Source organism: Lutjanus erythropterus, chromosome 7 (assembly GCF_056507025.1).
Source record: "Lutjanus erythropterus isolate fLutEry1 chromosome 7, fLutEry1.hap2, whole genome shotgun sequence".
Classification (NCBI taxonomy): domain Eukaryota; kingdom Metazoa; phylum Chordata; class Actinopteri; order Lutjaniformes; family Lutjanidae; genus Lutjanus; species Lutjanus erythropterus.
This window is the reverse complement of record NC_139323.1, coordinates 38625047-38651408: the sequence shown is the minus strand read 5'-3', so window position 1 is coordinate 38651408 and position 26362 is coordinate 38625047. Positions and strand designations below refer to the sequence as shown.

The window sequence follows — 26362 nt, the reverse complement described above, 5'->3', positions numbered from 1 at the left end:
TATATATATTTAAGGGTCTTAGCAAGTGGTTCTGAGTAGAACATCGGCCCTTTAGGAAGAACCCTTATGGAACCCTTGTTTCTAAGAATGCAGGCTATGCTGTACTGGTGTAATACATGATTTCCTGTTTTTATTCATTGTTTCTAACATTGTGCAAAACTGATGACTGTGTTGGTTCACAGATCACTGCTTTATTTAACAAGTCCAGTCCTGTGACAACTTTTTCCTTGACTTTTCTGTTTAATGATGGGATTTACTGCTCATATTAACCACACAATTGTTCTCCTATTTATTCCAACCAAGTGCTGTTGCTGCTGCCAGAAGCTTAAAATGTGTCACTTCATGTGTGCTGGACAGATTTTCCCAAGAAAGCCCAAGTTCAGTACAGAGGTCAGATCAGCACGATTGCTTTTGGGTTGGATCAGTATTTACATGACAATGAGTCATTTTTCCGAGGTACAAGAGGTGCGAGCGTATTTGACTTATTATGCCATAATGCAAAGTAATCCATGTTTGGACAACATACAAAAACAGTTGGGTCGGTAAACGCCTCGATCCTCTCCCATGCAGTAGGTGCAGTTAGTGGGAACTGAAATGAAAACATCTTCAGCCACAGAGCCCATTGTGCTCACCACAGTTTTCTCCCACGTTTGGAGCTGTGTCATCACATTCACTCACAGCAACTCCTCCAAACCTATATGTGCGTCAAACAGACGTCACACATTTTGAATTGCAGTCGAGTCCCACAGGTGGGAGTAGATGAATTTCTATGCAAAGTCTGCTGTACTGTACTTAACATTTCCTTTTTCATCAACTTATCATAATAGTGTTTTTTGACTGTTAATCATTAGCTGTGCTTAAAGTGAAAAAAAGTGTCTCCTCATACACAAGCAGTCATCCAGGAAGTTGCGATGTTGCGATTGCAACAGTTCACACAAATTCAGCCAATCTCCATGGAACTCTGTATGATCTTGCAATTTTGTCCAGTCACTGCAACTTTTCTGCAAATTTAACCAATCATCATAGCTTTCCACACGTTCCACCAGCCATAGTAGACCCCCACACAAATGTCATACATGTACAGGGAGCCACCGGAGAGGAGCAAAAGAGCCACAGGTTGCTGACCCTTGATTTAGGTCCAGTATGTATTGCCCAGAGAACCTGATGTGGAGTTGTGGAGAGGACAGAAAAGTGTACCGGCACCTTGTGAGAAGTGCTGGTGTTCAAGAAAAAGTCCCAGTACACCAAAAAGTAAAATGTAGAAGTGTGCAGGTGCTGCCTTCCTGTGAGTACTGAGTCCACTTTAAGGACTGATCTTAAGAAAACCTTAGCACAAACTCCTTCAGCCCGTGATTAAAGATGTCTGTATCTGAAAATCTCACTTCTCAAAATACCTTTTCTGAATGTTGACTCGCTTTCCACCTCCCCTCCCCTCCTCGTCTCTGAGGTATCCGTCCGCAGATGTTCTGCTCATAAACATTAAGAGGCACCTGCCTCTCCTCTGGTCATAACATCCTCACCCCCCGACTTCCACTTGGCAACATGGGCGTCTTCTCCGCCTCTCTTCCCCCCGCTGCCTGTCCCACCTTCAGCTCCTTCAGATTACATAAATAACATGACATCTGCTGAGAAAGAATGTCTGTCTGCTCCTGCGTTCTCCATTAAGGCCCCCCAGGCCCCGAGAGTGGTTTGGCCGGCAGAAAGATGTGGTTCTGCCTCTGGTATTGTGGCCTTGCTTCTGACTCAAAGTGTCTGAATAACTGTTCTGTCTGTCTCTGTGTTTGTTTACCTAAATGGCTTTTTCTTGTCCATCTGTCTGTTTCTCGTGTGTGTAGATCATGCAGCAGATGAGTGACCATCGCTATGACAAACTGACGGTGCCTGATGACCTCGCTGCCAACTGCATCTACATGAACTTGCCTAACAAGGGACACGTGCTGCTGCACAGCCCAGCAGAGGAGTATCCAGAGAGTGCAAAGGTAACGGGGAGCTTTTTTTGGGCCTTTTTTAGCCTTTATTTGACAGGACAGCTTGGAGATGAACAGGAAATGGGGCAGAGGGTCAGAGGAAGTCATGCAGCAAAGGACTGAAGGCTGGAATCAAACTCATGGGCTGCATGGTCTACCAACCACCACTGACATCATTACACATCCACACACTGTAACTTTGTCTCTCACACACAGTCACACATTCATTTACAATTCTGAGGTTAGACCTTACCGTCAGGACAGTCACACTGGTTTAGTGGCTTAAATTTAAAGAGCACTTGTCTTTGTTGTTCCGTCCAGACCTCTGAGACAAACAACTGCCTGGGGAGGGACGCCCTGTAAGAATCTGTGTGGTTGTTTTACTCAGACCGCTGCGGGTCAACCACAACCAACACTGAGTGTTTTGACAAAGGAACCTGTAGTTTTATGTGAAGTGACCTTTTGTGTACATGACGCTGACCACAGACCAGGAGGCAGAGACGCTGGAGTTTATTTTTCCCTTAGAGTCATCAAATTAAAGGTTCTTAAGCTACTGTTATCAACATTTTTCTCTTAAGGATGAATCAAATGACTGTGTATGTGAAAGCCGCCACTCTTCGTGTCACACCGGTTCAGTTATCACCAGACACTGCTTTTAGAGTCTTTACGCTTGTTGTTTTGGTTTTTAAGACCTCCAACTTTACTGTTTTGGTTCAGTCTCGCCGCTCTCATCAGTGTCAGTGAAAAAACTCCAAATATGAACATGACATCATCATCACTCACTGATAGGATTTAATTCCCGGCTTTCTTCAGCATTAATGTGTCATTTGTGGGTGTAACCCGTATTAAGCACAGACCAGGAGATTTCCAGTGATTAACAAGGAGCTGCTACTGATCATATAAACAGTAACGTCAACTATCCTGATTAAAAAGTAAGAAGAGCACATAAATGTCAGAGAAAATATGATATTATGTTCTTACAATTATCAGGGACGTGACTAAATGGCTATACCACCTTACACTGTAGTGTCATCTCATACTGTAAAACATTCATATAAATATATGCATCAATTGAAACAGTGTGATCAATAGTCAAACAATAGAAAGAAAAAACTGAGTTAGAAAACAAATACTACAAATCACATTTCATAATTGCAACAGCCAAATTAATGACCAGTAAATTTACATATTAGCGATAAGAAAAATGCATGTATAAACATATTTGAACATATGAAAACTTCCAAAGAAAATACAGATACATCTGGCCTACAAAAATTAAATACCCCTCTGTATTCATAAAAAGCAAGACAGCAGCAATCCTTCATTCGAGCCCCCAGGATACACTGTCTGTAAATATAGTGTATCCAGTAGTTAATTAGCAGAAAGGCACAGTTAGCTACTGCTACTAGCTGGTGAACATAGTGGAGCATTTAGCGGCTGAAGACGCAGATATTTTCCTCAAGAGTTGTTTGAGACCAAATCAGAGCTTAAAGGAGACTGAATGTTGGACATACATTCATCAGGGGAACTCAACACAACCACAGCTCAATGCTAATGATGTGCAAATAAGCCATTCTTTGCTAACATGTTCCCTATTTTAATTTAATAAGGTGATAGTATGTTAATATAGTGTTTATAGCTTATTGTGGTGCCCCCATGAACAGAGCCCCTGAAAACTGCATGCAGCACAATAGAACCTTTTAAATTAACGTCTGTCACTCATGAAATTGAACTTTGGCATAGTGAATTTTGAGTTTGAACGCTTTGAACCTTTGAGTTGCCGTAGCTGGTCAGTGAGGAGTGCTGAAGCCAGACTGAGTTAGCAATGAACAGTCAGAAGAAATATATATCTGAAAGTATGAGCACACGTCTTTTTATGTTAAGCATGTGAACTAAAATAGATCAGTTTAAGTTAGTGTTACAATGGTTATGATGCTAATTTCAATTAGCATGGTAATGGAAATTCCTATTATGTGTTAGTATCGCGCTAGCAGACTAAGCACTACTTATTTATGTTTTTTAAAAAATGATTCAGCAATCCAAATCCAATTCAGGTATCGTAGAAAAAAGAACTGCAATACTGAAAAAGCATTGTTTTTTTTTTCTCTCCCATTCCTAGTTTTTAATGTAGTGATGCCTGTGGGGTCAAAGGTCACAGGCATTCAGTGTTGGTTTTTGGTGTAGCCTTGCCCGTTATGTGCAGAGATTTCTCTGAATTGTCTGGATCTTGTAACGATATTGTTGACTGTAAATCTCTAAATTCTAAATAAAGTGGTGAACCTCATCCCATCCCTGCCTATAAACAACTGAGCCTTTCAAGGATGCCCCTTTAATACCCAATTATGATACTATCACCTGTTATTAGTTAACCTGTTCACCTGTGAAATGTTCCAAACAGATGTTTTTTTGAGCAGTAGACAACTTTCGCAGTCTTTTGTTGCCCTTGTCCCAACTTTTTTGGAAAGTATAGCAGGCATCAAACTCAGAGTGAATATTTACCAAAAAAAAGTCATTTGGAACATCAAATATATTTTTTGTATTGTATTCAATTGAATATAGGTCAAGGGATTTGCAAATCATTGCATTCTGTTTTTATTTTACACTGCATCCCAAGTTTTTTTTGGAATCATAAGATGTAAGATAAAGGTGAAACGCCAAAAAGACATGTTGAGAAAACATGTATCCATGACTGCACTGATTGAGATGAAAGTAAAATGGCTTGCTGTTAGACAGAAAAAAAATTTACTTTTTGCACTAATGGTTGCCAAGTTGGCACAATTTCAGAAACTCATATTGGAAATCACAAGAGGAATTTACAAGGATGAGGCTAATTTTAAAGAAATATTGGAGCCGTGCCCTGGGCACCCTCCTTACAGCATGTGTTCTGTGTTAAACTGTTAAGTGCTGTATGCTGGCTCGACATACCTGGCTGAACTCATCTCCAACAGTGTGTCCCAGCATACACTGTCACTGCACAAACGCGTACAAGTACAACCATTCTGGCATTTCTTTCAGACATACACTGACCTACTTGCAAACGTAGTGAAGAACTCATGACTCTTGCATGTTGTTTTTCTGAGTAGCACACCGTGAATGACGTGTTATTGTCTCATTTTGTCTGCTGGGGTTTGGACGGGCTGAGCAGTAGCCGTGTTATTTGGATGCTTTGGGGTCACTCCACATCACAACAAGTCAGAAGGATTCTCACAGGATCGAACCCAGCAACCTACAATCTGCAGAGACAGTCCTCAGACCTCAAAATGTACTCTGTGGTTGAAACCCCAACCTCCGCCAGCTATTTTTAGAAGGAAGAATTCACAAAATTATGCATATTTGGACTTAGATCCACAGCGGGGGCTCAGTTTTTTCCAGGAAGATTAACTGAGGGAATTCAACTGGAACATAATAAAAATCTGTTTGTGTAACTTGTGCTTCCTGCTTTGGTAGCACCTTTTCATGGACCATTTGGAGCGATATTTGAGAAATGTACATTTGTTCCATGATCCAGTTTCCGTTTATAATGTTCAAACCCACCAGAAATTGGCCTGGAATCATTATTTGATCCAAACCCATGTTTAAGAAATGGTAGCTTCATGAAAGTGGAAAAATATAAATAGCACAAGACATAACAGAAGCCTTAAGACAGCAGGGATAGTTTTATCAGAGCTGACTATCACGTCTTGCTGTACAGTAAGTCTACAGTTGGTGCGTGTTTCCCAGGGGAACTTGTGGCTTGTTCCTCCAATGAGATGCAGAGATTTCTCAGACAATCTGCGAGACTTCTGCTGCTTTCTAACTCTAAACATTGTCTGTCCTAATCTCCGGTCTATTTTTAGTTTGCTCATGAAGTTACATAAGAGTCCCACATTAACAAAGGCAGGGGGTCATGAGAGAGGATTGGTGGGGTCGGAGGGGGTGGAGACGGGACATCTTTAATGGTTAGCAGTGGCGACGGCTCTAGAGGGCTCGGTTTGGAGATAAAGAAAGTGAGCAGACAAAAGGCCCAGTGAAAAATAGAAGCCCCCACTGTGTGGGACCATGCCACCCTCCGTCCCAACATATAAATCTCAACTGCAGTAATGAGAACTCGGCTGGAAATGTAAAAAAAAAAAAAAAGAAACACTTCGGAGGTGGAGATGCTATAAACAGCAGGGGATTTAGTGATGTTGTTTTGGGGGAGTTATACAAAAGCACAGCCTTCCCTGAGTTGACCCTCTGATGGTATGGTCTAAAAAGAAGGTTTTTGGATGGTGGTGTCACTCACTCGCTCAGTCTAAAACTTGGTTTTAGGCTGAAATATCTCAACACATGTTGGATGAATTGCTTTGTTCCTCAGAAGATGTGACTTTTTTTATGCCCAAACTTTTCTTCTGGCCTCACCATGAAGTTAACATTTTTTTGTTTTTGAGTGAAATGTTTCCACAGCTATTGGACATGACCATGAAACTTGGTACACGCATTCATGGTGCCCAGAGGATGAATCATAATTAAACTGGTGATCCTCTGGCTTTTCTCCTAGTGCCACCAGAAGGCTGACTTTTGTGATTGGCCATTTAATGCAGTTAAAAAATGTGTAACCCAGATTCATGTTCTCCTTGGGATGAACTGATGACCTGACTTTGATGACTCTTTAACTCATCTACACTGGGAACCAGATCTGTGAATTCATGGTTCATTTGCTCTGTCAGATAGATCTGGCCACCCTCCTGGTCAGACGGATTTCCACCCGTCCTGGATCTTGTCAGACCAATCACAGCCATTTCTTTAATATGGGGTGATTTTGATTCGATTAGTGACAAAAGAGTTGTATGTTTTTAGTGCAACGCATCAGTCTATCCAATTACGTCCAAAATTTCCAGACTATGGCCAAGTTCACAATCCTGTTTAGTTCCATTTAACCAAACCCTGGAGTGTTTACCCCCTTGGTGCAGTTTGTTTCGGTTGGTATGAACATCAGACTCAAACTCTGGTTCAGATCAAACAACCACAAAGGGGTGGTCTTGGACCACTATCAAATGAACTCTGGAGCGGTTCATTTGTGGCATGAACATCGTTTGAACCAATCACAGACGCATACCATTGAATGTCTCATTTCATTGGTTAAAAAAAGTTTGCTCTTCCTGTTTTGGTGACTGGTGAACTAGCAGCGTGTTAAACCAAAATGCGGACTGAGGGGGGACAAACCTGGACCCAGGACATTCATATGCATGGTCCTCTGAAGTCTCAAGTCTTCTGTGCACTCCAGATCAATACCAAAATGAACAGAACCTGATGGTGCTCCATGATGGATGATATCCAGGTTGAAGCTGAGCCATTTGTTGTCTTTTTACTCGCCAACTGTATGACCAATAGCCACAGCATTTCCAACACATTTGTGAATTAGTCTGACAATGTCAGTCTAACTATGAGTTTGACATTTGTAGCTGGCAAGTTGACTTATGGCAACAGTGTGTGTAACATACATTCATGTTCTCCTCAGGATGAACTGTAATCACTTTGGTGATACTTACGTCATCTAGTGGCATCAGGTCAAAATTTAAATGCATCTTTATTTATCTTTAGTTTTTGACCAAATTTCTTCTTCTTCAAAAAAGCAGTTACGCAAATAATGAGTAGAAATATGCATTAGCACCATATAAAGAAGAGTGTGTGGTGCCCACATTACACAACATGTCTTGGTTAGAAAGGAATCCAGAGTTATAAGGCACACAAGAGCGGTGGCTTTAAACATGGCAATCCGTTCACCAGAGGCTTCGTCAGCCATGTTGCATCACAAGATAAGAATTTGTTTAGTTGGTCCCTCTGGCTGTGCCGCGAGGCCTCGCTCAGTATCACAGCAGGGTTGAAGCGAGAGTTTAAAGAGAAAAATATCCTGGTTTGGAAGTCTGGTAGGAAAACAGTGGTTTTCTTCTGGAAAATGTCCACAGGGTGACACACTACTTTACGAGGGTCTTTTGAGAATGTCGTAATAGTTCTCACTCCCAATCTCTTTTTTTTTTTTTTTACCGGGAAACCTTCCTGAATGCTTGTTCTCCTACTTCACATTTTGTGTCCCTCTGCAGGGCTTTTATATCACAGAACATTACAAGTTGACAAGTGGGGTAAACAAACTCAAGTGTTGCATAAGTTCCCCCTTGCAGTTAGTGAAACTGCTGCCAGTTGAGCTTTTGCTTCAGCTTTTCCTCAAGCGCTTGTTGTAGTGCTGACTGGTCAGTACCTGAAACACCGGCCCACACATCTGGTAGCCAAGGCCTGAGTCAGGAGGTAGCTGTTGCCATGACGACGTCTATTTTGTATTTGATTATTTCTTTAATGTAGAAGGGCAGGTTCCTGATTCCTAAATACATCCTAGCATTTAAACATGTTTTCCAAAGATTTTTGGCTGCAAAAGGACACATCTGTTGAATTTCAGCTGACATTATTTCATAGTAACCTTTGATGAATCCTGAACACGATCATCTAAAAAGGCAGGGTGTCAGTTTTTCCAACGAAAGCTTTGTCTTGTCCCGCAGGTGTTCGAGAAGTTGAAGGACTACATGCTGATCCCCGTGTCCAATACCGAGAAGGTCAAAGTGGACGGAGCCCTCACATGCTGCTCTGTGCTCATCAACAAGAAGGCCAACATCTGAGCGTGCCCGGCGGGGGGGTCTCTCCATGCATGGTACCCAAGCAGAGCCTGTATCCGATCACCAAGGATCCCGAGGTTTAGCAAAACTATCTTTGTACTTAGAGGAAGGATAGGCAAGTTTGTTGTTGCTGAGGGACAAAGAAAACATAAATTGGAGGGAGTCATCTAGTCTCCCTTTTCCCCCAAAAAAACACTCAAATTAGTCTTAAAAGTTGCAAATAGTTCAGTAGACATGAAACAATTAGTTTTAGGTTATCATCGTCTTTTTAAGAATTAGGATATTACAGTACAAAGTTACAATTACAAAGTCTTTAGATAACGAGTCATAAATTTTCTTAATGTTAAGCCATATACCACGTTTTTTCACAGTATTTGCTTCTTAATGATTAAAATCTAATTAATTACATACATATACAGACCAATCTTTGCTCACCGTTTCATATTTACAACCCTTAAAAAGGACCACACAGAACAGACCACTGGACCAACACAACCAGAGTCTTACCAATAGAACTAACACAAACAGCTGGATTATACTGTTGACATGCATTTCAACTGTGATTTTAATTTTGAGTGTGTTTGGTTATATGATGCTAAAGGGATTTTGTAATTCACTTTTCAAGAACTGTATTTTGTAGCATCATGAAGAAACCAACGTCAGGTCAAAGTTCGAAGAGCTTCCAAGGAAAAAAAAAAGCATTTTGATGCTAAAACATAAGTATTTTGATCATTGATTTGAATTTCGGATTCAGATAAATGAGGAACACTGATATAAAAGCCTAAAAAGACAACTAAAATAATGGACCCATACTTTGAAATTCCTGCTATTTCTTTACAGTTGGTGCTGACCGTACATTATTTCAAAACCACTGACACAATTGAGTGTTTTCTAAAAATGCATGTCTCTTTATCTGACTATCAGGTTCTTTTGATTTGTCACACTGAAAATACAGTTCTTGAAAACTCTTCTGGAGATCCAAACTTTTGGTGTGATCGCAGTGTCATGATTTTTTTGGGACTCATATTGAAAGTACTGCCATTGAGACCTGAGGTGCTCTTACTTTTTGCATCTGTGACTCATTAATAATGTGCTACTGAATTGTAGTAGAGTAATGGAGATTATTTTTGACTGATCTCAATAATGTCACCAGCTAGAGAAGCGAATAGAAGCCTGTTAATTTATTCTATAAGCACTGTGGCCATTTTGTTTAAGCAATTTTGCTTCCCTCCTTCTAAGTCTTTGTTTAGATTCAAGTTGGGATGCAAATTTCTTGATCTGGGCCAACCTTAGAAACAGGGTTGTAACGGTATGAGATTTTCACGGTACAACAACTGACTCAAAGTATCACGGTATCAAACTTGGGACAGTTCACTGAGATATCTGTCAAACTGATGTCTGGCTTCTCTCTAATGTAATGGAACTAAATGTAAATTGGCTTGTGGTGCTCAAAGCACCCAAAAAAAACAATATTCAAAACTTAAGTTTCTTTAAGAACTACTTTCTTTGTCTCATTTAGTCCCACTATATTGGAGAGATGGCAGACATCTGTACGACCCTTATCTCCAAAACTCTGCAACTCACACGAAAAATACTCTAGATGGATAAATAGCACTACAGGCCAAAGGATAAATGTGTATTTTTGATTTTGGAGTGAACTGTTCCTTTAAAATTACCCTTGAAGAAAAGAAAACATAAGTATTGTTTATAATACTAATATTGCAGAACTACAACCGTAGATTTTCATCCCATGGCACACAGTACTGTTGCAGCCTTACCTACAGATAAGTTAATCCTTTATGCAGAAGACAGATAAAGGCTGTCTGTGTGGGAAAACACATTTTCATTGTTAAAGGATGAAGTAAGCTTTCTTTTCTTCCAACATAACACCTCTTCTTATTTTAAAATACAATGCCTGTATGGAAAACCAATGTCACTCCAGCTGAATGATTCTGAAGACACTGTAGTTTTCTTTCTCACGCCATTGGTTCTGCTGTTGTTGATTACACTGGATCTTCTTCTTCTTTTTTCCCCCTCCTGTCTGGCAGTTTTTTTAACTCCAACACTGTCTGTTCCACTAAATCCAGTTGCACCAAATGTGACTGTGCTGAGTGTTTGCACTCGGCATGCAGAACAAGCTAACTGTTTGGTGTGTTTCCATGTGTGTTCTCAACGGGAGCTGCCAGAGGATGGTGATGAGCTCTGCTGTGGTGGCCTTATCACTGTTGTTGCCGAGTCCGTTTGAAGCCTGTAGACTACTGTACATAGGTTATATACTGTACACGTTGAGCCCATAACATCTGAATCCATGTTGTTTCTCAGTGTGATTGTAAGTGAAAGTTGAGGAAATGACATCAGGAGGTGATTCAGCCTCCCCTCCGTAGACGTTTGTGTATGGGCAAGCGGGCAGTGGTGATGAAACACGGAAAGAATTCCTGTTGGGAGGAGAGGCTTGTACACCAGTAAACACTGACTCTCTTAAACTCTCTGTCTTTCTCCTGACTGTCTCACTCTCAGCGCTCACTTTCTCCCACCCTTCGCTATTGCCTCATAGTTGATCTGGGCTAATTTATGGCCATGATATCATACAGTCTGGCGAACACTGTAGATGTGATGGCTTGCCGTTAAAAGTGTGACACTAGTAGTATATTTTACAGGAGGCGGCTGGCTGGGTGCAGGGTGATAGCATAGCTGCAGCATCCAGTTCTGATTTCTCACGCAGTTACTCCAGAAGGCTGAACCAGGCAGGACCCGTCATACACTGGATGATTAGTACAGTGTCAACCACTGGATTTTAGGCAAGTGAAATCATTTCATCACACTGCCTTTCAAATGTACAGCTATCGGGCATCATAACCTTTCCCTTCTGCTGGTTTCAAATCAAAATAACATTTAATAGATTTCTGGCTCTTGGCTGGCGAGGCTGGATGTGAGTAACTGCTCCTGAATAAGTGTGCTGACTTTGTTGAAGGCTTATTTATCCTGTTACTAATCCCCCCACACTCACCCCAGTAGTCATTGATGTTGTGTTTCCAACTCAGGTCTCTTGGTACATACAAGTTGTTCATACAAGTTGTGAGTAATAATTACTTGAGTCATCTTAAATTGAGCCTTTCGTCTACTTTGTGTAATAAATTAACATCTAGCATTCAATTGTGTTGTGCTACTTTTTAATTCTGGTTAAACACTTGGTTATTGATTTTAATTCATATTTCCAGGCATAACCCTGTGAAGCTGGTAGATCATGAGGCTGAAATAAAATACAAACCAGAATCTGGGCTAAAATCTAACTAGTCTTTCACTTTCAGAGATGTAGACTCACTGGGGTTGTCTCAGTGAGGACCGCCTGTGACAAGAGAGACAAACCATCTCTGCCTGTTGATCTCTGCTACCATCTAGTGACACTAAAAAAGTAAGACAGACAAAAACATGGCTCGCATGTAGGAGCATGAGTATACAGTGGTCTTTGGGTTGGAGGCAAAACAAGCTTCTCTAGTGTTAGAGTTAACTTAAAAAGAAATGCAACTGAAAGAAAACCAGCTTTTCAGGTTTATTGCCAAAAATATAAAGCATCAGGTAATAATGTAATGCATGATTGACTGAGAACTTTCCTTAACGGTTACTTGGAAGTGACAATGAAGAGTTTTGGGTTACATCTCACGTCCGTGTCAACCTCAAGTGGGAATCTGAGGAACTTTTTTAGACTGCTTAAAAAATACACAAGAATAATGTTCCACATACCAGTTCATCATACCAGTTCATGAGTATATAGCAAAATAAACAGCAGGGAAAAGATACAGATCAACTAATAGTAAGAATACTTAATAGTAAGCACATATACAGAGGAAGCTACATTCAAATGCCAAATACAAAAATGTACTGTCAAACTGACACTTTGTCTAATAGTACAAATCCTACATGGCACCTCCTTTTTTTTTTTTTTTTTTTTACAGTTTTTACTCTTTGCCACTTTTTTTCTTTTTAATGCATTGTAGTCTGAGTCTGAAATATCACCAACAGGTACTTACAATACAGTCCTCTTGACCACTAAAGCCACTTGGAGCCTCAGTATCTTCTGATCTACTGTTCCCTCTAGTGGACATAAAAAGACACAGCAGTAGATAAACTGCCAGCAATGATGTGGAGGAAACATTACAAACAATTACCAACATAAAACTTATACACAACATAATATACAACAACCATCACACCTTTGCTTAAGCCATGGGTGAATTAATCCTGAAATCATTGTGCGATTTTGCTCCTATTAAAGGGAAAGTTCTGATTCTTTGGAGTGGGATTGCATGATGGTGTTATTACCTACAGCACTGTAGCACAGTTTGGAGAAGCAGAGACGAGTACTAGCATGGAAGCCAGGCAATGTATTGCTGTGGACAGGGTCTGCAGAAAAATGTATTTTAGTCATTCAAGGTCCATCTTAAAAAAAGACATTTGTTTAAGTCTATGCTATGTTTAGAATATTTTCACCACTTTACCTTGTCATCAGACAGCCTTTTTTGATGTTATATGGATGAAATATAACTCTCAACCACACTGTATTGGTGGGAGACACTTCAGTGTTTTAGAGGTTAGTTAGGATTCACCAAAGTCACAAACTAACAGATTGAGGCAGTGGTAGACCAGCAGCTCCTGTGTTCTGCGACGTGAAATAACTGATTTCACTAATGGAATCTGGTTTGACTGTGCTGCTTTGACGTGACTGTATTTATTGGACTGTCTTTATTCTGTCTCTGTGGGAAATGTTTTTTTTTTTTTAGTGTGATTATGTTGTGGTCTGGTGTCTGTCTGGAGCACCGGACCAAATGAATATCCCCCATGTGGGATAACGGAGTTGATCTGAATATGAGAGAGAACAATATTTCGCTTAATTAACAGTGGTTTCCCTTTGGAAAAGGCAGTCTGATGGCAAGGTAAAGAAATGAAAAGATTCTTAATATAGCCTACACCTAAAATTGTTTTTTTTTTTTGGGTTTACCTTTTTTAAAGTTGCTAAAATACCTTTTGTTGACAACACCGTCCACAGCAGTACATTGTGTAGCTTTCATGCTGGTAGTCCTCTTGGCTTCTTCAAACTGGGACCTGCCAACTGGTATCTGCTGTAGGTAATACAGTGACTTACCAATTAGTACCTCATACAAGCCCACTTAAAATAATCCAAACTATGCCTTTAAGGCCTGTAGTCTTTATCAATTTACATTGAGTTCATCTGTCAGTGAGAGAGAGAGTGCATAGTATTCATTAAATCTGCACCCGTGGAAACAAAGTACCCTTGTCGTTCTGTGCATTTAGCTACGGGGTAAGTTGGTATAGAGGTTGCCTGGACCCCTCACAGCAGTGAGTTTACAGTCTAATCTGTCAGCAGGCTCAGCCAGAGGAAAGTAGGAGTGGTTAAGAAAGTCAGTGTCTGAACAGGGTGGGGTCGAGATGGAGCCATCAGTGCAGGAGCAGTAACGTGTTTGGAAGACCTCATCCTTCACCGCCACGCCGTCTTTCTCCCCTACCTGCTCTTCGACATACCCATTTCCTTTTGGGCAAAGTATGATGCTGCCCTTGTTCAGAGTCACGTAGTCTGGAAAGAATTCAGCCCCGGGACTTCCATCCACCTCCTCGCTGCTGGAGAAGCTTCCCTCTGGTGTCAGGAGCTGGGTGGATTCCTCTGATGGCTTCCCCAATCCTGAAACCTCATCTTCAGACATCACCTCCACCACGGACGAGGTGGTTTCCTCAAAGCACGGCTTTGCTGTTAGTGGAGGATTCTGAGGTGTGAACACAAAGTAATTCATTTTTAACACAAATTTCTAAAAATGCTGGAACTGAGTGCAGACTAGACTAGTAACTTGGTTCTATCATTTGTAATTTATATTTTATTACTTGTATTTTATCTATTTGTCATGTGATTTATGTATGATTTATGTATGACTATCAACAGTCTCCATCTACCTTGGTATAACTAAATTATATTTTAACTGCAAAAACAACATTAAACCAAAGTGCAAGTTTTGTGTAATGTAATGCTGCATGTATCATGTAGTATGAAATATTCTGTGTTAAAATAATTTACCCATTTGTGCCCGTTGATCTCTGTCAGAAAGCCTTGTAGAGCTGGCTTGGGCACCGGTGGCCAAAAATACAGCTTGAGCTTACTATAAAAATACACACAATAAGGGACATGAAAATAGAAAACAATATGGTAAACAAAATCATTAAAACAACAAATGCTGAACAACAACAAGTGCTGAAGCACTTATTTAGACTTCAAGTCTATTTTTTTGACAATACTCGCGTAGTGCCCAGTAAAAAGGCATTGGACAGTTATTTTATCTACATTTTGAAACCTAGACAGAGGACAATGTGGTCCACAGCCGAGATCAGCTCACTCTGCTCGGGGTTAATCCCACAGTCACTTCACCCGGCAGCTGGTAAGCAAAACACGGGAACTTCTTGAACTTTTTCTGCAGTGATTTTCATGGCCAAGCTGATCATTTGGTGCCACAATATAACTTCACTGTTGAACTTTAATCCCGTTGCTCTGATTTCCAATTCCTGTCTGATCTGACTGCAGCTACCGGCACCCTCTTTCTCATCCAAACCCACTATGTGCAGACACACTGCAGTGCTTATGCATCGTGTTGATGGAACATAGATCTGGAATATTCACAGAAATCAAAGGAAACCTGCATATTGTACAGAAAGTTTGGCTGCTCATTTGCTGCTGGACACTAAATGTATGGATAACACAGAGCCTATACAGACAGACGCTTCAGTGTGGCATGAGTGCTGTCTCCCCACGCACTTGATGCTGATGTGATGTTTGCGGTCTAGACAAGGGGTAAGTAGTCAAAATGTCAGAAAACTTAAAAAATGCTGGGAATATACAATACAAGGAGTCTCATTTTGTCAAATATATTTTTGTTTGGATGTGTTTTCAGTGATTACAGTGAGAACGAGTTGGAAAAAGGTTTTACCTGAGGTACATGGGATACAAGGAGATGACAATGACAGCAGTTATCAGCATCACAACAGGGACACACAGCATGAGCAGTTTGCCTGTAAAGGTTATTAACATTGTGTTAAGGTTTGAACAGTGTCCAGCTGCATTTCATATGTCTTAAATGTTTGTATTTTAAAAGGACAGTTCAACCCAAAATAAAAGAATACATGTTTTTCCTCTTTCCTGTAGTGCTGTTTATCCAGCTAGATAGTTTTGGTGTGAGTTGCAGAGTTTTGGAGATGTATGCCAAACATAATGGAACTCAACTTGCAGTATCAGAACAACAACAACAAAAAAAACCTGTTTTAAAAAGACCTCAACATTAATATCTCTATCCAGGAATCAGTTTTCTTTTCACCAAACTACATTCTCAAACCGTACTGTGCAGAAGAAGTCATGCATGGTCATGAAGCTATTATTAATGGTGCCTTCCTCGGCTGAGCTGTAACCTTTCATCCATGAGTAGGATGCACACGTCCTACTGGTGGTTGGTGGGTGTAGTCTGGTAGAAAGGAAAAAAGTCCCAACATTCAAGCATAGTTTTTGGCACTTTAAGCGCCACAAGCCAAGTGCCATCTAGTTCCATTATATTTGAGCAAAAGTAGACATCTCTATGGCTGATTTCTCCAAAACTCTACAACTCACACCGAGAGCGGAAATATCAGGGATGTCACAATTTCAATATTAAATAGAAAATAGGTTGAATTGAGCTTTCAATAGCAATAATCAAAATCAAAGGCAGAATCAGGAATGCTCTGTTTTTTTCTCTCTCAGACTGCTACATTCGATGCCATTTTACAGCATTTTTATTGTGATTTTTACACAAACCAGAGGGCGTCTCTAAATAAATAAATGGTTTACAGTGACTTTAGTCAGTCTCAGTGTGAGCTTACTTGTGTCAGAGGGGGTGTCACCAGTAAGCACATGTGACCAGTCACTGCAGTTGCCTGAGTAAATTAACCCAATAGGTGTTGCTCTGAGCTGAACACTGTACTGGCTACCTGCTGGAACCTCTAGACAAGTGTCAGTCTCGGGACCCCTGTGGAACACAAACTGAGGACAGAAAGGTTGATTTAGCATTCAGTGTTATGAACATCAAATGGAAATCTTAGCGGCCTAAGTACTTTTGTGTTCTCCATCATATTTGCATTTCCCCTGAAATACATCTCCTCCCTGAATATGGTGTCATTTGCAAATATTTTTGCATATCCTCATGTTTTTACACACCTCTTCTAACAACACAGGACTTTTGGATGCATGTAGCACTCCATTCTTTGGTGCCATCTGGTGGTAACATTGAGAATGACACTGTGGTATGACAAGCCCACAACCATCATTTGTCTACAAATTAAAACTTATACCATCAGAATAATTCTAAGAATATTTATTCAAATACAATTCTCCACTAGGACTTTAAATATAGTAATGCAAAAATGAGAATCTGACAGGTACAAGGGAGAACACAACAAACTGGAATTAGTGAGCACAAATCACAACAAGAAAAAGTATTTCAGAATCCTTAGATATCTTAACTATTTAAAAAAAAAATAGAGATGCACCGATTTCAGTATTCATAAAGATTTTTGCAACTTTTCTTGTGAATTTCATTGATTCATAATAAAACACTGACCATTAAATAACTTTTACATTTTCTCCAAAAGTTACAGCCTGGCCTTATTATACTATTATATTAAGATTATGTACTACAGGGAGCATGATCTTGCAAGATTTCGCGGGACCTCGTGGGATGTTATTTCATGTGATCTCATGAGGAAGCAGATATAAACAAATTGGGGACTGATATGGTGCAACATCCTGCTGTAGTTAAGCTCTGGAGTTAAACGAGAATGATTGAGGAGACACTTGCTGCTGGCTAACATTAGCATGAAAAGCAAGAAAGTTTACCGCCGTTCGCCGACACTGTCAGCTGCTCAGCTGTTCTGGCATCTCTTTGTCCTGTTCTTGGAATCTGTCCCTAACGCCGACTTCATGTAAGCATGTCTGAGTGTGTGTAGCTGTGACCAACGACAGTCTGTGTTGCTGCGCACATGACTTGACCATCGTACAGACCATGTGTGTGAATTTGACAGGCACAGAATCAGATATGTGACGCGGACTGGCCAGTCACCGGTCAAGGCCGGTCACGCTTAAAACCATCCGGTTCCGGTCTCTGGCCAGTCGATCGGTGCATCCCTAAAAAAACATAAAACATATAATTGTGGCAGTAAATGACATCTTACCTTCCATCTATCCTCTCCTCTGATCTTGTAGCGGACTTCATACTGCAGGTGAGCCGACAGAGATGGAAGTGGAGCCTCCCATTTCAAACACAACTTGTCGTTCTTCAATACTGCTCTCAGATGATGTGGTGGGAAAGTTTTGACTAAAAAAGAATGAAAACAAATTTTCAAAACATAAAGAAATGGAAGAACACTTTTTCTGCTGCCTTATGGAAAAAATGAAGAGGTGATATTTAGGCTATTGGGCTCTTTCTACGACAGAGATGGAAAAACACAGTCTGCTATAAATAATGGTGGTAAGCCAGAGAGCTTGGCTATCTAAATCTAGGTATGGTTTGAGCAAATCTGATTTTGAATTCTGGATTTGAACTTTACTGGTTTATTTATGGAACAACTGTTTACTAATACAGAGTTCTGTGGACATCATCCTGTAAAGTACCTCTGTCTCTGGAGAATATGTGACCAAAATTGTCATTTTAGTGGTTTAGAGGACAATTTTTAGCCTGATCTTTGTCACCTAAAAACTCTTTTGTTAATAAAACATGAAAAATCTCAATAGCACATTTGAAAGGAACAGAGAAAGGAGGAACAAATGTCACTCACCACTCTTGTTGAGAGTGAACTGTTTGCTATAAAAGGTTCTGCTGAGTGGAGGTGGAGTGCTGCAGAGCTTGACCTTAACTTCTCTGGACTCATCTCCGTGGAAACGGCACATGTCAGTCAAGTCCCTGTCAGGGAGACACTCGGTCCATTCTGTCCAACTGGAAGCTGCACTGTAAGGGTTGTGATACCTTCATGTCAAAACACAAAGTGAACACCAGCTGTGTGTTTAGGAGGTTTAACACAGAGAAATATATTCTGTTTACTGTTATGGTCAGAATACTATGTGAAATTAAAAGAATGATGATGATTAGAGAGAAAATTTGTACTTTGTACTCCTTACATTGTCGGAACAGGCTTATTACTTTAATTTTAATGCATTTGAAGGGAATGATTGACTATTTTGCATCATTGCGAGCCATAGATCTCTGTACTAAGCTTGTGTGAAACCTGGTGGCTCCAGACAGAAGTCAAACTTGCCAGTGGCGACTCCATACTATACTTGGGACACCACACACAGAGGGAGTGGCGTTCATGCTCTCCAGAGAAGCACAGAAGGCCCTCATTAATTGGGAGCCCATCAACTCCAGGATCATCACCGCAAGATCCCACACCACACATAAAAGAATTAACCTTCAAGACATACAATATTATGAACCCACCAATGGATGACCACGTCTCCAAACAACAAATACTCCAGACCAGGAAAGACAAAGACATCACTGTGCTCCCGGGTGACTTCACTCCATTAAAACATGCTGTTACACTGAATGAAGAAATACAGTAAGTCATGTACCTTAGACCCATCTTGTAGAAAAGTTTGTAATCATTCTCTTCAGCATATATGCTCCCATTCCACTGACAGGTGATATTTTGCAGGTCAGAGGTGTAGCACAATAGTACAATGTCATCTGAAAGAGGAAAAAAAAAAATCTCATTCAAGGTGTTGCATCTCTGACTAGAAGAAGTTACAGGATGAGATGTTGTGCTGTGGCTAAAAATGTCTTCGTTTTAAACTCTGACTGAGTCATCCTCTCAGACATTCACACTCTTTTCTCACTCAGACGCACCAGCACTTTGGGGAACCACGGCTCGTGCAGGTTGCGACCAGCTGCTCCAGTGTCCTGTGTTTGGCCTCAGGGCAAATCTACCACTGACCTGGACCTCAACCTCCTCCCCTGGTACCAGAGAGTCTAGAATGCTGCCCTCCTTTGCCGGTAGAAATCACACATACACATGCAAACATAGATTTTACAAGTCATATTACTTTTTCCACCCAATACCAACATTACAAATAAAGGCCTACAGGTGGAGGAAGGTCATGAATAATAGTCAGTGAACAAAAAATAGATGCTGCAAAGTTTAGTGCAACAGACAGACAGAGATGTGTAGTAGGCAGTAAAAGATTAACAGATAAGTTATAGATATGGCTGAAAATATCAATAAATAATACTGTTAGCTGAAAGTACAACAGTGAACCATCATACTGTGTTGATTTTGGAGACCATAACCACAAATATGCCTTATGCCTCTTGTTAACTTGCTGATGTGCAGCTCACTAACTTTTCCTGGGAAAAAAGACATTTCACAGAGAATCTGACCAGCTGGTAAGAATTAAGAATGACTCTACAGAAAAAGCAAATCTTCTCTCTGATGGTCTTGTTTGCTTATGTATATCATATACAGGCATCAGTGTTGAAGTGAGACTGAGTTTGAGTTCAACATCCAATTAAAAACTCCTTGCAGTACTTTTAAATAATTACAAAGAAATCTAAAAACAAATATAAAACTTTAAGCTTTACCTTTAACCTCTACTAAAAAAAAATCTTGTTTTCTAACCACCAGTCAGTTGATATGAGTAAATGCAATCTATCTTTATTTATCTTTTCTTTTGTCCTCCTATTTATTTGGTCTTGGCACACAAAGGCCACTGTGCAAGCCATATATACTGATTTTCATCAGTCAGTGTGGCAAAAGTTCAGTTAAACTTAACTTAAAACCCTACTAGTTACACCTGCAGTCCTTCTATAGTAAATAAGAACGGTAGAAAATGTGCTTTTGTGTTGCTCTAAATTCAGAGTTCTTCAAATGAACATTAACTGTTTACATTCAGTGGCATCCTGGTTGGCCTTTTCGTGCCATTCTGCATTCTGTGCACTATCTTACACAAACTATTCATTATTGCTTGTGTAGTTTAAAATGACCATAAGCCAAAACCCAATCAAATTCGAAGGATTTCTTGTCACTATATCCTGCCCACATATTCAGTTTCACTCAGAAAACCATCCATACTGTACTGCATACTGCAGCAGCAACATTGTATGCTCTTCAGAGCAGCCTCTGAACCAAACTAACTGAATTAGCCCCCTAATGCTACTTAGATGTTCATGAAAACCGAGATATAATTTATCAACTATCAAAGAGAAAAAAATAAAAGCTTTATGCTTTTTTGACCAACTGACTGGAGGTTTTTGAAAATGTATAAAACTGTATTTCACACTCCAATTATTTTGCAAACTATTATTCATTGATTAATTCAGTTATATTTTTGATTCCTGGTAATCTACAGTCAATAGACAGTTAATATGATGAACAAAAGCCCATCATACTTACTTCCAGGCTATAAAAGCTGTCTTAGTAATTTTAGAAGAGGTGTAGGGGTGTGTGTGTGTGTGTGTGTGTGTGTGTGTGTGTGTGTGTGTGTGTGTGTGTGTGTATGTGTGTGTGTACCTCTTCTTTCGTCTTTTTCAGCCCTTTGTGGGAGTATTGAATCCTATACGTAATATAATTTGCCCTGTATTTCGGGACTTCTGATGTCCATGAAACCTGCAGCTGTCCCGCTTGGCCATTTTGGTGTAAGGACACATTGAAGGGGGGATCCAGGAGAACTACAGACAAAAAAGTAATGGGAAAAATAAGGAAGAACATATTCAGAATCCATTAGTGAAAATAATTCACCATTGTGCAGGCTCTTGATGCATAACCTTACTGACATACAGACCACATGCCACTCAGTTTTAATGATATTCTTCAGATGCATATATGAAAACAGCTGAAGAGATAACAGTGAAGACCCAGGACACCTTTGACTTGCATCTTCCATCCTAACACGCCTCCCTCACACCTCTTCCTTGGGTCTTTGGTTGAATGATGGAAATATTATACAATTTACAAACACAAGCCTGCAATTAAAACACCATTACATGCTTGAAGTAAAACCTGTACTTGGGTTCAGATACATTAAATCTGTCCTTTTCAAGAAAGGGCTGGAAATATAATATCTGGACCCCATTTATTTTCCTGTGTGATGCACTTTAAAAAGAAAAGATTATACAGTGGGTATGTAAGTGATGATGATGATGATGATATTAACATCACAACTATAAGGGGAGACACATATCTGTGGGCCTCCCAGTGATGTGGGTTGGGATACAGTTGGGTGGGGGGCTAGGAAGACTGGAACCATAATAACAAGGAGAGTTTATGGAGTAAGGAGTTACATAAGAAATGGATAAATAAATTGGCCCTAGTTGCTGGGGTGAATATTGTCTCGCTTGTATGCAGTAAGCCCCGCCAAGTCCAAGAAGTCAATAGCTACGCCCACACTGTAGCTTTCTGTTCAATCCAGATTTATTGCTCAGATCTAATTTTTTTTGTTTGTTTGTTTGTTTGTTTGTTTGGCTGGTCACATAACTTTATAAATGTGGTCAAAATCAGATTCCAGTGTGAACTAGTCACAATTCTGAAATGAACAGCATGCATGAAAAACAATAACAAAGACTTATTGACAATATCATGTGAAACTGAACATAGAGGACACTGAAGTCAGTCAGTGATGTGGCCAGCAAATTGTCAAAAGTCTTGCAGCACGACGCTTCAGGCGATGTCAAATGAATTTTAATGAGACTGTCTAAGCAGAGATTGCATTAGGAAAAAAAACCCAGACCTGCATCTGATTTAGGACTAGTGTGGTCACGACACCAAAATTTTGATTGCGATTCCAATACCAAGTTTAGTATCATATGCAAGATACATGATACCAAGACAGTACTTGACACTGAAACAATAGTGGTATGATACTTGATACCTAATAGATCAGAAACTGAACGTGCTCATGGTATATTTATTTATTATCTATTACAGACCTGCCCTGCATAGTTGTCATGCATTTATTAGGAGCGTAATGATACGTCGAGCTGGTGAAATATTTTGATTCCACGTTCAAGAATTCAATATAAACAATGCAAAGTGAAAATATCGATCTATATAATCATCATTCAGATACATTACTGCAGCAACCCAATCACTTTTTAGCCAGGGGCATCATGTTCATTACAGGCACTGTTTATGTTCTAAATTTTAAGCATGACATTTTTTATTGGCTTTTTTTTTTTTAACTGAGTTAGTAATTAACATAAAAATAAACGTCTTACCGTGGTCTTCAACAGAAATATTCCGTTGATAGATGCTGATGTTGGTGTTGCCCTCCACAACTTCAAGGTAGTATTCGTAAAACAAGATAACATCCGAGTGAGGAAATGAGCAGATGTGGAGGAAAATTCCTTCTTCTGTTCTCTGGACAGACATTTCACACTCACTTTTCTTTCTGGGAAGTGACAAAGACAATACACATTGTGATATACATTAATCCATCACTCAAACTTTTACACAGCAGTCATTTTGACATTACATAGTAGGGTTGACAGACTTCCATTTCACTCAGGTCAAACAGTGTTAGACTGCTGCTAGTGAGCATGCTGGCTCACTGGAATGGCTCTGCTATATATGAAAGGAGAAATATGTAATATATTTACTGTACTAAATCATAAAATGACTATAAGTCATCAGAGATGAAGGAAACAAGCCAAGCTGAAGTAATGGCTTCTCCGACAACAACGCTACAGCCAGTATGAAATTTCCATGTCAGTACACAATGTTTTTGTTTGCCTGTTTCATGTATAAAATTAATTACAATTGTTTGCCAAATGTTTGCTAAATGAGTATCTGTTTATGAGTTGTAAGAAATCATCAATACACCTTTAGGAGGAGTAGATGTTGATAATGGTTAAATTGAGCGATATGTTAATGGCAGACAGTCACTGAACCTTAAGTCCAGCATGTGTACTTTCAGAGCAGTGGGCTTTTGTTTTCTGGATAACACGCTTAGCTGCGCATCGCCAGATGACTGACAGTTATTATCAGCTGATCAGCTTACAGTGTAGGACTTGTCGTTGCTTGTCAGTGTAAAAATATAATGTTGCGCATGTTTAGCTTCAGTATCCTTGCTGCCAACAGCCAACCTGCCTGGGCTTCAAGTGTGGGGAGGTGGTGCAGAGGGGGAAACACCTCGTGTCAACCATAGATTGTATATCAAATAGGGTTTCATCCTATTTAATATACAATGTATTGCTCCAACTTGCTATTTGGACTACAGTACTCATTTTTGAATGGTAGGTTTGTCCTTTAATGAACCTTAGTTAGTAACATCGGGAACACCTGTGTTTACCCTACTATTTCATATCAGTATGGCTGCTGGGCTACGGTCTACCTGTATAATACATTTCACACAGATGAGTGCAGTACAGGTGATTAATAAGAGGAAGTAGAGTGCCTTGGCTGCATGGTCGTAACCGCTGCCACTGCGTGTCATACCGCCCTCTCAGAATTTCCTGTAATTTCCTGTCTGCTTCTTCACCTGTCACTATCCAATATATGCAAAACATGCCCCCCTCCGAGGAAAGAAAAGGAAAGCAAAGAAAAAGCTAAAGGAAAAAAATAAATAAATAGATACATTATTTAAAGTCGAGAGAAGCCAGTGGCTATAGGATATTTAAATTTCACACTAATACTATTGAACAATCAATCATTTAGAGAATTCTGAGGAAGAGAACTGTTCAAATCACTTGACACTAAGGTCCCTTTATATACAAAACAATAAATTTACTGTGTACAATAAAACATACCTGTCATATGTGTAGAACAAATCATAAGTCCCGTTGTCTGCAGTCTCAAAGAAGCAGGTAAAATCCTCATCTGTGCGGGTGAAACATTTAGGATTCGGCTCATCCTTTAAGGGCAAAATATCTGCTCCAGAAATGACAAACATATCACATGAACAGTTGGAGAATAACACGTCTACTGAAGTATAACAAGATGGTTTTGTTTTTTAACTTATAAAAGCAAGATGTTAACTTGTAGGAACAAGGTATTATATTGTGGCAAAATGTTGGTCTTTCTGTTGTGCAATAAATGCTGTCACTTTGTGAGAATAAGACACTTGGATTGCCGGGACAAGTGATAAAGATCTTGGTGGTATAACTTATCTTCTTTCCGACAAGATAATAGCTTTGCACTTGAACTTCTTTGCACAAAAGTATGGTCTCCTCACAAGACAGTTGATGGCTGCTACAACAATAAAACTTCTATCTACAACTTGTTACCATGAACTCACAGGAATCAACATATTTTAGGTCACTATTTCAGTGGAAATAAAACGTACACCGGCAAAATGCAGCTGTTAATTGGACAAAATTAAAACTGACTCAAACTGTATTTCAAATGTATAAAAATAAACTTTAAGCCCTACCTTTCCTTGACAGATCATCAACAGTCCCAGTCTTGCAATGTGTCCCAGGCACAAAGCCCACTTGTATCCACAAGCCAATAAGGACTATCCTCCACCTGCAGGGCAAATCCATGGCAGATTTAGGTGTAATGAGGAATTATGTAGGGCACTAACATTAACACAACACATGCTTGTGCATGTGCATTGTGTGTGTGTTGTCTCTCGTGTGTGGTTTTGAGTGGGCATGGGTGGGTAGGGTTGAGCAGTGCTCAGGGGTTGGCCCAATGTGACAAGTTGGGCTTAGAGCAGGAAGCCTGCTTTGTGTACAGTGGAAGTAAGAACCAAAAATGGCACGTTGCTAGGAGTGACTGAGAGCAAACATAAACTACAATCCTAATTCCAAAAAAGCTGGGACTTTATGGAAAAGTTAAATAAAACAGAATGCAATGATTTACAAAACCTTTTCAACTTGTAATCAACTGAAAACAGCGCCAAGACAAGATATTTAATGTTCAAATTTTATTATTTTTTGCAAATACACGCATTTACGCATTACAACACTGAATGAGCATATGGGATCTGAAGACACTAATTGCTGAACATTTGCAGAAAGTGTCTTGGCATTGTCTTGCTGAAATAAGCAAGGACGTCTCTGAAAAGGACATTGTCTGGATGACAACATATGTTACTCCCAAACCAGTATGAACTTTTCAGCATCAATCATGCTTTACAGTTGTGACAGTCAGCCATGTCATGGGCACTAACACAACTCCACATCATCCTCACAAATGCTGGCTTTTGAAATTAGCATTGGTAACAATTTGGATGATCCTTTTCCTCTTTAGCCTAGGAGACACAATGTCCACGGTTTCCAAAACTCCCCTCAGGCCACAGCACACTTCTCCACTTTGCATCAGTCCATCTCAGATGACCTCAGGCCCCAGAGAAATCTGCCTCATTTCTGGATGTTGTTGATATCTGGCTTTCACTTTCACACTCATGTTAACTTGCATTTGTAGATGCAGTGACAAGCTGTGTTTACCAACAACGGTTTGTGTTCCCGAGCCCATGTAGTATTCTTTGTACAATTCTATGGGCTTTTTATCACAGTTTTTAAGGCAGTGCTGCCCGAGGGTCAAAGGCATTGGCATTCAATGTTGGTTTTTGTCCATGCCTCTTACGTGCAGATTTCTGTGGATTTTCTGAATCTTTTAATGATATCATGGACTGTAGATGTTGAAAAAAATCCTTATTGTTTTGTATTGAGGAACATCATTCTCTTATTGCTGGTTTATTTGTCCATGCAGTTTTCCAGAAAGTGCTGAATCTTGCCAAATCCATGCTTGTGAATG

General features: G+C 39.9%; 2 protein-coding genes across 4 annotated transcripts in view; one reads left to right on the top strand and one right to left on the bottom strand.

Moving 5' to 3' along the window:
- The window catches only part of ddah1 (dimethylarginine dimethylaminohydrolase 1), a 105376-nt gene extending 96478 nt beyond the window's left edge, over window positions 1-8898 (top strand). For all 3 annotated transcript variants that reach the window (XM_084723720.1, XM_084723719.1, XM_084723718.1), the window contains 2 exons: window positions 1836-1979; window positions 8480-8898. In XM_084723720.1, coding sequence (XP_084579846.1) covers window positions 1836-1979; window positions 8480-8596 — 261 coding nt within the window. In that variant the 3' untranslated portion in view covers window positions 8597-8898. The remainder of the gene's footprint in view (window positions 1-1835; window positions 1980-8479) is intronic.
- Window positions 8899-13197: 4299 nt separating this feature from the next.
- Window positions 13198-25275, bottom strand: mpl (MPL proto-oncogene, thrombopoietin receptor). The gene is made up of 12 exons (XM_084723716.1): window positions 25032-25275; window positions 24409-24529; window positions 22879-23051; window positions 21177-21333; window positions 19516-19661; window positions 19242-19356; window positions 18449-18618; window positions 17846-17988; window positions 16499-16658; window positions 15580-15661; window positions 14676-14757; window positions 13198-14370 (listed from the first exon to the last, which is right to left on the bottom strand). Exons 1-12 carry the CDS (start codon window positions 25141-25143, stop codon window positions 13900-13902), a joined length of 1932 nt encoding a protein of 643 aa, XP_084579842.1. The 5' UTR covers window positions 25144-25275; the 3' UTR covers window positions 13198-13899.
- Window positions 25276-26362: the final 1087 nt, after the last annotated feature.

What these genes read in the sequence shown, in the direction of transcription:
- mpl (XM_084723716.1), bottom strand. Translation starts at nt 25,143, where the DNA reads ATGGATTTGCCCTGCAGGTGGAGGATAGTCCTTATTGGCTTGTGGATA. An exon ending in TTGTTCTACACATATGACAG is followed by an intron (nt 23,052 to 24,408) that starts GTATGTTTTATT and finishes GTCACTTCCCAG; the next exon opens with AAAGAAAAGTGAGTGTGAAA. An exon ending in TTGTATCCCATGTACCTCAG is followed by an intron (nt 14,758 to 15,579) that starts GTAAAACCTTTT and finishes GTATTTTTATAG; the next exon opens with TAAGCTCAAGCTGTATTTTT.